At 36.7% G+C, this 14,047-nt stretch overlaps 1 protein-coding gene across 1 annotated transcript in view; it reads right to left on the reverse strand.

Annotated features, from left to right (window-relative positions):
* Nucleotides 1-14,047, reverse strand: part of Obsc (Obscurin) — a 247,589-nt gene that overhangs the window by 133,682 nt on the left and 99,860 nt on the right. The window contains exons 16-18 of the mRNA XM_089096011.1: nt 10,390-10,510; nt 8,254-8,355; nt 6,979-7,164 (exon numbers count right to left, since the gene is read on the reverse strand). Of these exons, the coding sequence (XP_088952137.1) occupies nt 6,979-7,164; nt 8,254-8,355; nt 10,390-10,510 (409 nt within the window). The remainder of the gene's footprint in view (nt 1-6,978; nt 7,165-8,253; nt 8,356-10,389; nt 10,511-14,047) is intronic.

Raw genomic sequence — 14,047 nt, forward strand, 5'->3', positions numbered from 1 at the left:
TTTTTTGTTGTATTCCAGTGTCTTTTCAACGATCTGTCTGACTGTATTTATCTACTCAGTTGACAACCTTTATGGCATGAATCCGGCTTGTTGAGGGCGGCGCAAAGCATATAGAAAACTTTTTGCGCGTTTTGGTAACAGTATCGCAAACAGCTTTCCAGGAACAGACAGTAGGGTGATACCACGGTAGTTGCTGCAGTCCGTCTTGCTGCCCTTGCGCTTAAACACTGGCACAAGGATTCCTTACCTCCAGTCTGACAGTATTGATTCAGTGCACCAGATGATGTTGAATATCAACTATAGCCAAAGTATTATCTACTACTACTACTACTAACAACTCACCGCAGCACCAAGCCGCCTAAGGCCAACACAGCTACGCACTCTTCTCCTCCATCGCAATCTATTCAAAGCGTCCCTTTTTATACCCACCCACGAAGTTCCCATTTCCTTTAAATCTTTCTTTATGACGTCCTCCCACCCCAGACGAGAACAACCTGCTTTTCCGTTTAGCCTTAGACGGTTGGCCGAAAAGAGCAATCTTCGGCAATCTGTCATCCTTCATCCGTACAACGTGGCCTAGCCACCTCAACCTTTCTTTCATTAAAGCCCTAGAGAGCGGTATTAAACAACATTTTTTGTTTAGCCTGTTGTTTGAAATACGGTCAGTCAGCTGGGTACCCAGAACAATCCTTAAGCAATCCTTGACTACCGACATCACTGTAGCTTCTAATATTCTAATCTTGGTTTGCAGATTTATCTCCCTATTTTTCCAAACTTTTTTTAACTGTGAAAAAAACCCCTGAGCCTTGGCTATTCTACTTTTAACATCTACACTGCTCCCACCATTTTTACTAATAATACTACCAAGGTAAGTGAAGCTGCCAACCTGATCAATCTTTTCATTACCCAACGTTACCTTTTCATCTTCACTTATTCCTAGCCTTAGTGACTTAGTCTTCTTGACATTAATTTTCTAACCTATTCTAGCACCCTGCACTCGCAAAACCTCTATAAATTCATTCATTTTAGTCACACTTTCATCTAGGATGCTTAAATCATCAGCATAATCTAAGTCCAGGAGACTTTTTCCTCCCCATTTGATTCCGTGGTCTCCCATTGCCTTTCCAGTGCTCCTTTATACAAAGTCCATCAGAATAATCCATATAAAGAGGTAGAGCCCCTCTTCTTAAGTAGCTCTGAATTGATGCCACAGGTGCCAGCTGCTTTGCTATTTTGGATTTTTTTTTAAGGCAGATTCAATTTCCTCTGGCGAAAATTCGGCGTCATCAGGGGCAGGGGTATCCTCTATAGCGGCAGCGACGAGGTCTGAGCCAATGCCATCTAGTGGATCTGGATTTAGCAGCTTATCGAAGTTTGTCAATGCCATGGCTTTCGGACGCCATGGTCTGCTGGTCGGTCAGCTCACGTAAGATCCTGATTTTTGCGCCAATGTCTTCCTTGTGGGCAGCTAACTCAAGCTCAGTGAACTCAATGATGCTTAACTTGAAGTATCTTAGATTTATCTAGAAATTTGATAGGATATATTCCCAGTTTTCCAGGGTCATAGTCTCATATGAAAATGTTAGATATATTGCAATTACATTTTATTCAACCTCTCTGGTATCCACTGCTGCCATTTATACATGTTGGCTTGCTCGATTCACTCCAGTAGCGGTCTTAGGCCTCACAATCGGGGAGGGGGGGGGCTGTGGGCAAGGCATACCACCGGATTTTAAAAATATAAAATCAAAGTAATTTAATATTAAATGTCAGAAAACTAAGGGGGGGGGGGCAGCTGCTCCACCTAGAGCCGCCACTGATTCACTTTTCACTTCCAACAACCATTCATACCTGTTAGAGATATTGTGGAGCTTCTGCACGCATTATGGAATGGTTTTCGTCATCTGAGTTAGTATCCTTATTTAAAAAACGGAGAAAAATCAGTGCTTCCCGTGCATAAAACTGATTTTACTTGCTGTTCAAGATAAAGGTCTATAATTCTTCTATATAGAGTTTTCGGTTATGGCGATCCAAAGGTGCATGTCGATCCGGTACCGTTTTCGATGGGTTTCAGGATTTTCGGTCTGTTTCGCTACGGCCAGAGAAGAAAGAGTGACTCCCTTAATCTCATTTGATTTTTAAGCTTCTAAGTCCAGAGAAACTCAAGCACCAGTTCAGGAGAAAAACTATTCATCTGTTCTTTCTTCATCTTAATATTATAAAGATCATCTCAAGTTTAAATAACATTTTAATGGATGTGTTTGCATTTCTTTTAAATACTGGACCAAACATTCAGCATCTTCATAATGTTCAGGAAATGACAAAAACGGCACCATATAGGCAGGCTAAGGTTTTTCGCAGAGCAGTAGTTAATCCAACCAAGATTTATATGATTCTCAATTTTATACGGAAGAACTAATGAAAATAGATAATACACATGAGCATAAACAGCAACATAACGTTTAAGCGATGAAAGCGCTGCCTAGCTTTTATGTAGCCATCTCTCCATTTGATTTGGATTTAAGAGGGATTGTCTGAACGAAATAAGCCTGTTCCCAAACTTTTTTAAATCACCGTAATCATTAGTGCTAAAAATACCATTAAACCTTCACAAAAGCAAATAATCGGAAAAAAAAGACTTAAAGAAGCACGATCTTCCATTCTGGCTCCTGAACTATCATTGTTGATACATTGATATATTCATTTAACTTTAACAACAATTTACATACAAAATTCAATACGATTCAGCCAAAACCAATCGATTGACTTGGGGTGAATCAGGCAACAAAACATATATATATATATATATATATATATATATATATATATATATATATATATATATATATATATATATATACATCTTTTAAATTCATTATAATAAGAAAGAGAGAAAAGCAAAGAAAAAAAAATCATAATACTACAGGCACAGCAATTACATACCATATCCTTGCTGTGGAGCACAGTCTCGAACCAACAATGAATTACAACTCAATTTAAATAAAATCTCCTCCAAAACAAACAAAACTAAAATTCATACTTGCTTAGTAATTTTTTTCTTTCAATTTCCCTTTAAATTCACTAAAATTTTCTATCTTCTTCATATCATTATCCAAATTATTCCAGAAATTTATACCCTTTATAATAAAAGAAAACATAGGCATGGCAGACACTATAGGTGGAGTGTAATAATCATTCTTACCCCTAGTATTTTGGTTATGTATATTCCATCGGCTATAAAACCAACCGTTGAAACACTCCGGCAGCTGGTTCACATTATACCTATACTTAAACACTAATATATTTGAAAATTATGAAGACCCGCCACCGGCAATATCCTAAGATCTCTATAAACTTCCCGAACCGATTCTCTTTCTGATTTATCAGGTAGTGCACTAACAGACATGTTTTAGATAATTCGCACAGGATTAACAATTGAAGAAAATGTACCCAAGCATACAGAAGAACAATACAAAATATAAGGATCGATTAACGAAAAAAAGAGAAGCCTAAGTATGCTACTGGCTACATATATTTAAGTTTACGAATCATCCCCAAATTACGCGATAAAATCTGGGATAAAGTTTCAATATGAGGTCGGAAACTGAGAGTTTCATCTATAATAATGCCAAGATACTTTACTACCTTTTGACGAGCAATCATTCCATATTCATATGTTATATGCTGTATCCATGGATAATAATTCGATGTTCTCGAAAATTTGTGAAAAGGGCTCTTAGTGAGGTTAACCTTTAGCTGATTCACTTTCAGCCATCTTGAAACTTCATTTAGCGATTGTCTTACTCTCTCTAGGAGCAACCTCTCTGACTTTGCGATCACCACTAAAGAAGTATCATCAGCAAACATAGGCACTGTAGCCGCACTATCCTTTTTGACGATCTCATTCATTCTTTTTTCCAGTTTACTTACAAACTGTGGAAGATCATTCACGAAAATCAAAAATAATAAAGGTCCAAGTACATAAGCCTGTGGAACCCCAAACTCAATACAATTTTCATCAGAAGTCATATTACCGATTTGAACATACAGGGTTTGTCCGGAAAGTAATACGACTGATTTTCTTCCGCCACGACTGTACTTCGGAGCGTGCGCACGACGACTGGATTCAGTAGAAGACGTTCCTAGCTTAAGAAACTGAAAGAGCGGCTAGTCAGTTGTCTCTGAGCACCTGGAGAATCAGGACAAGCATTTTTGCGTGACGTGGTTTCTGTGTGCGGTGCAAGCCACTATATGCAGCGTTCGTTAGAGCAGAGGTACGTGACTAAATTATGTGTGAAACTCGGTAATTCTGCGACAGAGATGTTTGATATGATTAAGCGGGCTTACCCAAATGTTGCTTTAGCAAAAGGTGGTGGGTTATGGAGGGCCGCGAAGAGGTCACCGATGAAGACCGTGCGAAGGAAGACCTTCGACATTGACAAACACCGACAATGTGACTAATATGCGCAGTTTTGAACTCAGACCGTCGATTAAGTATTCCTTTAATTGCCGAAATGTCGAACTTACCAAAATCTGTCGTTCGGGACACTGTGACGGTGCATTTGAACATGCGCAAGTTGTGCGCGAAAATGGTCCCAAAAGTGCTCATTGGCCACCAGGAATTGCGATGAATGGAAGTCTGCCAAGAAAATTTGAACATGTGGGAAAGTGACCCCAATTTTTTAATAACGTAATGCCAGGTGACAAGTCCTGGATCTTTGAGCATGATCCTGAGATAAAGAGGCAATCTTCTGAGTGGCACATGTCGGCGTCTCCTCGCCCAAAAAAGGCAAGAATGAGCAAATCCAAAGTGAAAACGATGCTCATTGTCTTTTTTTACATCAAAGGCATCGTCTACCATGAGTTTGTTCCTCCTGGACAAACCTTCAACGTCAAAAATTTTATGTAGAAGTGCTCAAAAGGCTCAAACAAACGGTCGATTGGGTCCGACAAGACCACGCAGCCGACAGAAAGTTGCACCACGACAACGCCCCAGCTCATACCACCTTAGTCGTTAACAACTACCTGACCAAGGCCGGCATCCCAACGCTTCCGCAGCCTCTTTACAGTCTCGATGTGGCCACCCAGACTTTTTATGTTTCTTCGCCTGAAAAGGCCGATGAAAGACAAGCATTTTGAGGTGACGGAGGGGATCCAAGCAGCATGCACCGCGGCTCCCAAGGCTATTCCGAAGAATGCATACCATGACGCCTTCAATGCTAGGAAATCACGCTGGCAGCATTGCATTGACGCAGAAGGAGTCTATTTTGAAAGTTTTTAAAGAATTGTAACGATTGCCTCAATAAATGTTTTTAAATCGACTCAGTCCTATTACATTCCGGACAATCCCTGTATTGTTTTCTACAAGACAAAAAAAAACGTAAAACGAAAGAGCTGGGCCACTACTCACATAAGTTTCACGCTTCATTAACAGTTGACTGACCGTATCAAAAGCCTTTACAAATATCTAAAAATACAGTTGCCACTTCATATCCATCATCTAACGAAATATTAATAATACTTGTCAAATATATATTTGATTGCTCAGTAGTGCGATCTTGCCGTAATCCAAATTGCGTAGGAGTAAATATTTTCTGGTCTTCCATGAACTGATAAATTCTGACCGAAAAGCGTTTTTCTAGTATCCTAGACATAATGGGTAAAATAAAAATTGGTCTATAATTTTCAACATCACCATTATTCCCTCCTTTATGGATTGTTATAACTTTCTCTGAATTAAAACAACTTGGAAACACTCCCCCTTTTAGACACTCATTAATTAATGAAACAAAAGTTTGAGCAATCACTTCCCAAAATGTTTTTATCGCTCTAATTGACACAATTTCAGAGCCAGCAGCCAAACCTTTCATACCATGCACAATTTGTCGAACCTCAGATTTTTGAACTGGGAGTAGATTTAAAGAGATTTCCAACTCCGTTGGAAGGTAATTTTAAAAAGTCAAGTGGCCTGGTTTGCTTATAATTGACTCTTTCACTCTCCATCCAACTATCGAAAAATGATTAGCCAATTCTTCACAAATTTCTTCTGGATTTGCAAGACTGGTTCCACCTTTATGGAATATTTCCTGAGGGATTCCACCAGGTGATTGTCCTAAAGCGCTTCTTATCAAATTCCATGTTGTCAACGGACTTCCAGATGCTTTTTCAAATTCTATTTTATAATAATATTGTCTTTCCATTCGCAGGAGTTTGTTCAGGGCATTGTAATAACTAATATAAATTGGCTCATTTATATCGCAGGAATGACTTACTTTTTTCTCATACTATTCTTCTTATTTATCGATCTCAATAAACTTGAGCAATCCAAGTCTTCTTTGAAGTTTTTCTTCTATTTTTCTTAATATTCTTAGAGCATTTTTCTAGGGATTGCTGACTTATTTGGGAAAAGACTCTAGACTTAGAGTCAATATCTGCAAAGACTGAAAACTCCGTATTCTAATCCTTAGTGGCTAGCTCATTTTTACATTTCAGAAGTGCATCTTTATCGAGTACCATCTTCAGCTTGAGACTGCTCATCTTTGCGCGGAGTTTTCATTATTAACACTTACCAAGTAACTTGCAAATACACCAAAATGATCAGAAGCATCACTTATTAGAACACTCGGATTACCAGACATATAATTCAAAAATATGTTATCCAGACATTTTGACGACGTCCTCGTAACACGAGTACTAATATTAATTGCAGGGATATAACCAAATGAAATCATCGAGTTTAAAAATCGGTCTGTATTTGAACCATTATCCAGTAGATCAATGTCAAAATCTCCCGTTATAAAAATAGGACTTCGATGTGGGATCTTTTCCAATTGTTCTTCAAGCAGTTCGTAACTGCTTATCGGTTCTGTTTGCCACAACCCGTTTCAGGCACATACACAATTTTGTATTTTTAGTGTTGCAGAAGGAAAGAAAATTGTATAGCTCGTTAAATATTAATGCCAAATAAAACTAAATTACCTGCTAATGAAGAGCGTAGCTTCTCCATCTCTCTGGTAAGCAGATTCAAACTTTCCTCCCATTGTTATAGGTAAGCCATCGTACGTGAATCGAATTTCTGGTCTTGGATATCCATAAAGATACCAATGGAGACTTGTACTGTGATGTCGGAGCGCATAGCTTGCTTCTTGCTCTTGACGTAGGAACCTAAAAGCGAAAAATCCGTTAAAATAGCGGTGGCTGCTAATAACGATTAAGCTCAATCTCATTCAAGTCTAAGCCTTAAAAACGAAAAAATACATACTAATTTGGCTGTTCCACAGTTCTTAATCTGACAGTCTACTCTTAGCAATCGGTTTTTAAGCCCCTATCTTACGATATTTATTTTGAATCTTGTTTCAATTTAAATATAAAAAACAGGTTTTTTTTTTTAACTGACAGTAAGGAGTAGCATTGAAACTTAAAAAAAGCAATTATTATTAAGAACATGAGGAGAATGGCACTCTACTCAACCCTCGCTCGTGAGGCTAGAGTTTTTTAAGAGCTTTAAAAATACTTGTTATTTCTATCCGACCCTCCTTGTGTTTTAGCCATCGTTTTTAAGGAATTAGGATAAAAGTCAAACTTTATTGTAAACAGCAAGGGCTTGATGAAGGGACAGCTTTCCTCATATACGCAATAATTTTGTTTATTTTAAATTTAAAAGTTGCTCCTTACATTCAGTTAAAAAAAACTGTTGTTTTATTTAATTGCTGCTCGTTTTCAAATCATGCCCAGGTCTAACCAAGATATGATGTAAGCTACGGGCCCAAAAAACCCTTATTTTTGCTGTATGTACCAATAACCGTAAATTGATTGGTAGCGTCCTACTTTATTAGGTTTTTCCTTAAGAATTAAACGGTGGTTTGTAATTAAAATTTTGGACAAAATTTGATTTATACAAGCAAAAACTTTCTGTGAACAGCAATTTTGCTGAATAAGTTCTTATTAATATATTTATTAAATGATTTAAGGTGGAAGGAGAGGCGTGTGATTGTTCATATAGATGGAAATTCTGCGTGACTTTGATCTTCTGCGTTGCTCAAGCCATCTGAAGCCATGAAGCCATTGTGGCTGAAACCTCTAGAATAGGATTCCCTGATGTTTAAATACATAGTATCTATGACAACTATTTCCACACGAAGTACCCTGATGAAACTAAAAATAATACATTGTAGTCTTTTCGGTCTTTACTTAGGCAGCGGTATTGGTCTCCTTGTTATATAATTGCTCCTTGACAAACACTGTTTAACTTACGTGGGTGGATATTTCATTCCTTCAATACTATGACCAAAATCAGGGATTTCACCAGATTTTCCCGGCATTGGTCGCTTAGTAGGAACCACGTGTAAATTTTCCCTAGAAGAAAAATGTGAAATATCTCAACGAATTTCAAAAAGAATAAGCAATAATGTGCCTAAATACACTACAATGCAACTGATTCCTTACATAAATGAGGTACTTATGAAAAACTTAGAGAGGGATGGAAGCAAAACCTGGTTTAAACTTACTACAATATGTTATTTTTATTCATAGAAGACGGTTCAACGCAATATACTTTAAGTTTATTTTTGATATTAAAATTTAACTCCCATGGGACGCTACAGATGGGTTTATGCCGTCAATCCAACTGACTAAAATTAAACAAAGTGTATTCATGCTAATGTACAAACAATAAAATGACCCGGTGCCATGAGAGGGGAGAAGAGCTGGAGCAAGTGACTTTACATACTGAAATCTTGTAGATTATGTGATGAAAATGAATATTTTTCGACAGGATCCTAAATGTTTTTTCTATATATTACCCTCTTGCCCATTAGGAAAAGATTTGGGCTGCGTCCAAGTAAACGAGTCAAAATTTAGCTAAAAATGAAAGTTACGAATAGAGGACTTCTCACTTGAAAAAAAAACTGATGAAAAAATATAATGTATAAATATATAGATGCAAAATTTCCTTTTATAAAAGAAATAAAAAGAAATAACAATTAAAGATGAAAAATGTTCTATACAAAGAAAAGAACAGACAACTGGGAAACTATTATAGTTGTTTTGTAAAAGATCTAAACAATTCTTTAAGATAAAAAAAGGCTGTAGGCTACCCGTATCCAATCAAACTTAGGCAAACAACTAAGAGGTCAGAAATAACGAAAACAATCTTTTGATATGAGTTTCCAACAAACTGATATGATCTTGTATTTACAGATTTTACACATAATCTAGTTCGATAAATCTAAAACTAATTAAAAGCAGCTTAACCCCTTTTCAATATGATTATATTTTAAAACTGACTGATTTTTTTCCAAATCTAGCAAAAGTTCGTTTACTTCTCAAAATACCATTAAGATTCTCAAAGTGTATTCGACCATGTTGACCTCTACTAATTAAACTAGAAAACTTGTGTGCCGGTCCCCTAGATTTCTGTTTTCTTGTACGATTTTCTGTTGAATTAGAAAATAAGCTATACTCTTTCACAGCTCTAACATAGAAGACAAAAACTGAAATTTGGAAATTTAACACACAAAAATTTTGAACTTATTTATTAACGGTCAACGTGATTGAATACACGTTAAAAATGTACAGTAATTTGAAAGTTCTAGCACAATAACTGCCCTGTAAGTGTCACAGGGCATTCCAAGGGGACAACTCCCATTCCTAACAAACACTTAGTACACTGCACGGCTAAATCTGCTGGGCCATATCAAGAAACTACTAGGTCAACTCAGCTGTGTACTTCCTAGGATACCCTAAGGGACTTGGACTGCTCTAACTAAATGCATTAAAGTTATTCAAAGTGATATTCAATATTTCCATCAATTTCAGAAATTTTCTTTTGAACGGGCCTCTGCATATTCGAATTGATACGCTATTTGATTTTCTAGAATGGAGCTCCACTCGAGATCTAATTGTTTACCGACCTTGCTCCTACCTTATCCCAAGAAATAAGGGTGATAAGGGACTGAAAAAAGAATGTATAACAATTCTAAGCGTGATACCTAGTTTTCGCTTTGAGGAGAAAGAGGGAAAGAGGTCATTCTCTAAAACAGGAAATGGCTAATACCAGGTTTTTTCATCGGATAATATCAAGCCCGTATCCAGCGGTGGTTAGGGGGTTCGACCCCCCCCCCCCCGAAATGTTTGTCCGACTATAAAAAGGTAATAAAAATGAATTTACAAATGGATGTTATTTAAGCAGCTATGGACGACTGCTGCCTGGCTTATGCAAGAATCAACCTTTTAGAAATTTTGAAAAACTGAACGAAAGAGATCATTCCCCCCCCCCCCCTTTGTGTATCCATTTTGTGTATCCATAGAAAAGATGGACGCTAGGAGAGTTAAGACCTCCTGGCACTCTATTGGGATGATGTGTCTGATATAAAGGTATGATTTTTTTACCTGTATGTAATAGCGTAGGGGGATGGGTCACTGAGTCCATATTTGTTCTCCACTCTAATCCTGAATCTGTAGTCTTTCTGAGGATCAAGATTACGGATATCACATACATTTCCAAGAATCCCTGGAAAGCAAAAGTAAAAAATTAAAATCAAATATAGATTGAGGTAAAGAATATCGCTGTCGTCATTTGCACACTTTGTATACGACAATTTTCGGGAAATTCGGGTAAAGTACTTTCCACATTCAGTTTTTTAAGTTGCGTCAAGGGGTATAACCTCAACAAATCTGGATGCTCTCGTCAAAAAGATAGGGCTAAAATAAATACACTAACTTTTGTTTCGAGTTAAGAAATATTTGTGCATGCTGTGCACAAATCACAAATTTTGCTAGCCCTTAAATTGACGTATCTACAAAAAAATGGCATTTTTTTTACAGGCGTTATTCATGTCCAAGACCACAAGAAAAGTACCAATATTAGTTTTTTTCCCCTTCTCCTTTAAAGTTGACAAGTCTCTACACACGAGCCGTATATGTAGCAATATTGATATAATGAAGAAAAGTATGAACAAGGACATATTTGACTGGAATTTAATTATCTATAATTATGCTCGTGCATAGAATAGATAAGGGATCCCTGATCTTGGACCCGTCAATTAGAAAATAGAGATCTGGAAATGTTGCTGTCTCCTATTTACCCCCCCCCCTGCCAGAGAGAAACATTTCTGATTAAAAGTATTTATACTTACGCATCTTCTCCGAGAATTCATTGTTTCATTTTCATAATTGACTCTTGTTCCCTTATTCAAACTATTTTATTTCAGCCGATGAAGATATGAATTCAAATGCAAATTTTGAAAATCTGCAAATGACACTTTGCAAAGATGCCAAAGCAACCATTTTTCGATAGATATGCATGGATTTTTTTCGCCCAAAATTAACTCACGTGTCACCTTTGGCGTTTCCAAAAGATGCTGTGAGCGAAAATCCATTACAAAATCCTGCCATGTATTCAACTTTGTTGTCCGATAGCTAATGTGCAGAATGTCCTGCTTCTTCGGCTAACAATACTAAATATATCGGTTTGCATATTTGGAATTAGCGATAAAACGCATATTAAGCGATGTGCTCTTGTTTAACCTAGCGATGTAATAAATAAATTGTAAATTCATCCATCCGACCCCTAGCTCTTCTTTAAGGGGTCACGCCAGTCCAAATCAACGTGTCATCTCTCCAATGTTAAGTATTGTTTAGTTTGCTATTGAAAAATACTTGAGGGATTTTGTCGGTCTTTCTGTTGTTTTTTAAAAGAGGAAGCGACAAATATTTTAAATGGAGAAAAAACCACAGCCGACACATATTTTCGCTGAAATTCGAGATAAGCCCAAAACCTACTTTAGGTTTGCTTTATAAACTACTTCGTTCGATATTCCTGTGAATAGTACCAAAAATAGAGCAAAAAATATTCTTTAAAATAAACAGAAATTTTATTATACAATAAGTGATTAATGAACGCAGTCGCTTTGCATGTTTCGTATATCTGCTCGGATATTTGAAAAAAAAAAAACCCGACAAATAATCTCGTATCTGTCAAAATGAAGTAGATCATGACACATAAACTGAGGAAAAGGGTTTTCCACTTGGTGCCGGGTAAACGTAGTTTCACCGCTGAGGAGCAATATCGAAGTTGTTCGGTGACGCAATCAAACCACAAAAACAATGAAATAATAGGCCATGGGAAAAAAGAGGAATAAGCGAGGTTTGAGAGACGAATAACGACTATGAGTGGAGGTGGGGATGAGGAAGGTGCTGTCTCACTCCTATACGAAATAAATTCTGCTGATTTTGGGGTTAAATGTTACAACGTGTAAAGGACATTCTGACCGTTCGAATAATGTGCAGTTTGATTCATTTTCATTTTTTCTTAACAGATAAAAAATAAATAAAAAAACCTGGTCATTGTAGGCTAATTTCTGAAAGCTATGACGTTATTTAGAAAAAATAAATAGGTGGCCAAGAATTACGACTTTATGAAAAAGAGACTCATAGTTTAATTTTTAATGACAACAAAAATTCAAACAAAGCATAAAAAAAATATACTTATGCAGGCAAAGATTTCAGAAAAACCGAAAAAACTAAGAAAAAGTATATTAAAAAACCTTGTTTTCAAAATTAAATAGGGGCTAACTAAAAAACAACGGTTGTTGGGAAAAAAATAAAATACCACGTGAAAGTACTCGTTCTTAGGATTCAGAATAAGTCAAGTTTATAAAGTTTTCAGTTTATTTCACCGTGTAAAAAAAAAAAAAAAAAATCAAGAGCGGCATGACATCGTTATAGGCCGAATTTGAATATATAGGCTAAAATGACCATGTTCTACACAGGTGCGAACTTGTGCACTCCAATATTCGTTATCAGCGCCTCAGATTACCCTAGAATCCACCCTCAAACCAACTGCGGATGATGTGAGCCACCCCCTCCCTTTCTTTGAACGATAGCGAGCCTTGGATCACTGACTATTTTAGGCTTAGGGATTTATTTGACCTGTCCCTAAATACAAAGTCACTCATTACTCAGAAATGAATGGAAATTCCAAAGAAAGATCATTTCTTGTGTAGGTACGATATATGGTATTATAAACTAAGTTTGTTTTGATTTCAAAAATTTTGGGAAGAATTACCTGAATTCTCCTAGAGAACTATTTTCATTTGTTTTTCTTCCTCCTTGGATGGACAATCTTACGTATGCAGTGAATATTACGGTGGAATTGTCAAGTAAATACTTTGAATAAGTAAGTATAACAATAAGTAATCCTTTCAATATACAACTTTGAGGGGTTCTAGAACCACAGCCTACACTTCTCCAACCGATAAAATAAAAGTTCAAAATAGGGATAAAATCCTTTTGAATAGACAGTGTACAAAAAATCACAAAAAATACCAGATATTTCGGTCACATATACAGTGACCGTCATCAGTAGTGAAACTGTCACTGTCACTGTATGTGTGACCGAAATATCTGATATTTTTTTGTGAATTTCTATACACTGTCTATTAAAAAGGATTTTATCCCTATTTTGAACTTTTATTTTATCGTCATGGAAAGGCAGTGGGGTCTCCGAAATTATCTACTTCTCCAACCACTAAGTGGCAGGGGGTTGGAGTCAGGGGCATAATTTGCTATTGGCCAGAGGGGGCAACTTCCCCTCCCATACCTAAGTTTTTCCACTGATCCTTGTTTACCCCTCCCCCTCCCAGCTGAAATTTAGTTTCTCCAAAAAGTTTATCAAAATTAAGATAAGCCTGCATAATTCAAGAATATACTGAAACAGGTCAGTTTTCTTTAGCACATCTTTACCTTTTTTATTACAATACGGGTTATTTTTCAGTTTTTTCTGTCATTTTCACTTGATTTGGGATTTTTGAGAGGAATTCTGACAAAAATACGCCACTCGTTGGGGTATGGATTTAGTGATCTACTCAGAATGTCGTTGCAAGCCATGGACTATATGACCTCTATTCCCATTTGAATCAATGCTTGTCCAAGTACCTTCCTTGTACATGCGTTAAAAAATGAGTTCAACACATTTACAAACACAGTGAAATTATCTGAAAACAATCGTATAGAAGGGAAAAAACCATGATTAAAAAAAAACAAGCCG

Source organism: Artemia sp. Qi Xiang Cuo, chromosome 10, assembly GCF_049724085.1.
Source record: "Artemia sp. Qi Xiang Cuo chromosome 10, ASM4972408v1, whole genome shotgun sequence".
Classification (NCBI taxonomy): Eukaryota; Metazoa; Arthropoda; class Branchiopoda; order Anostraca; family Artemiidae; genus Artemia; species Artemia sp. Qi Xiang Cuo.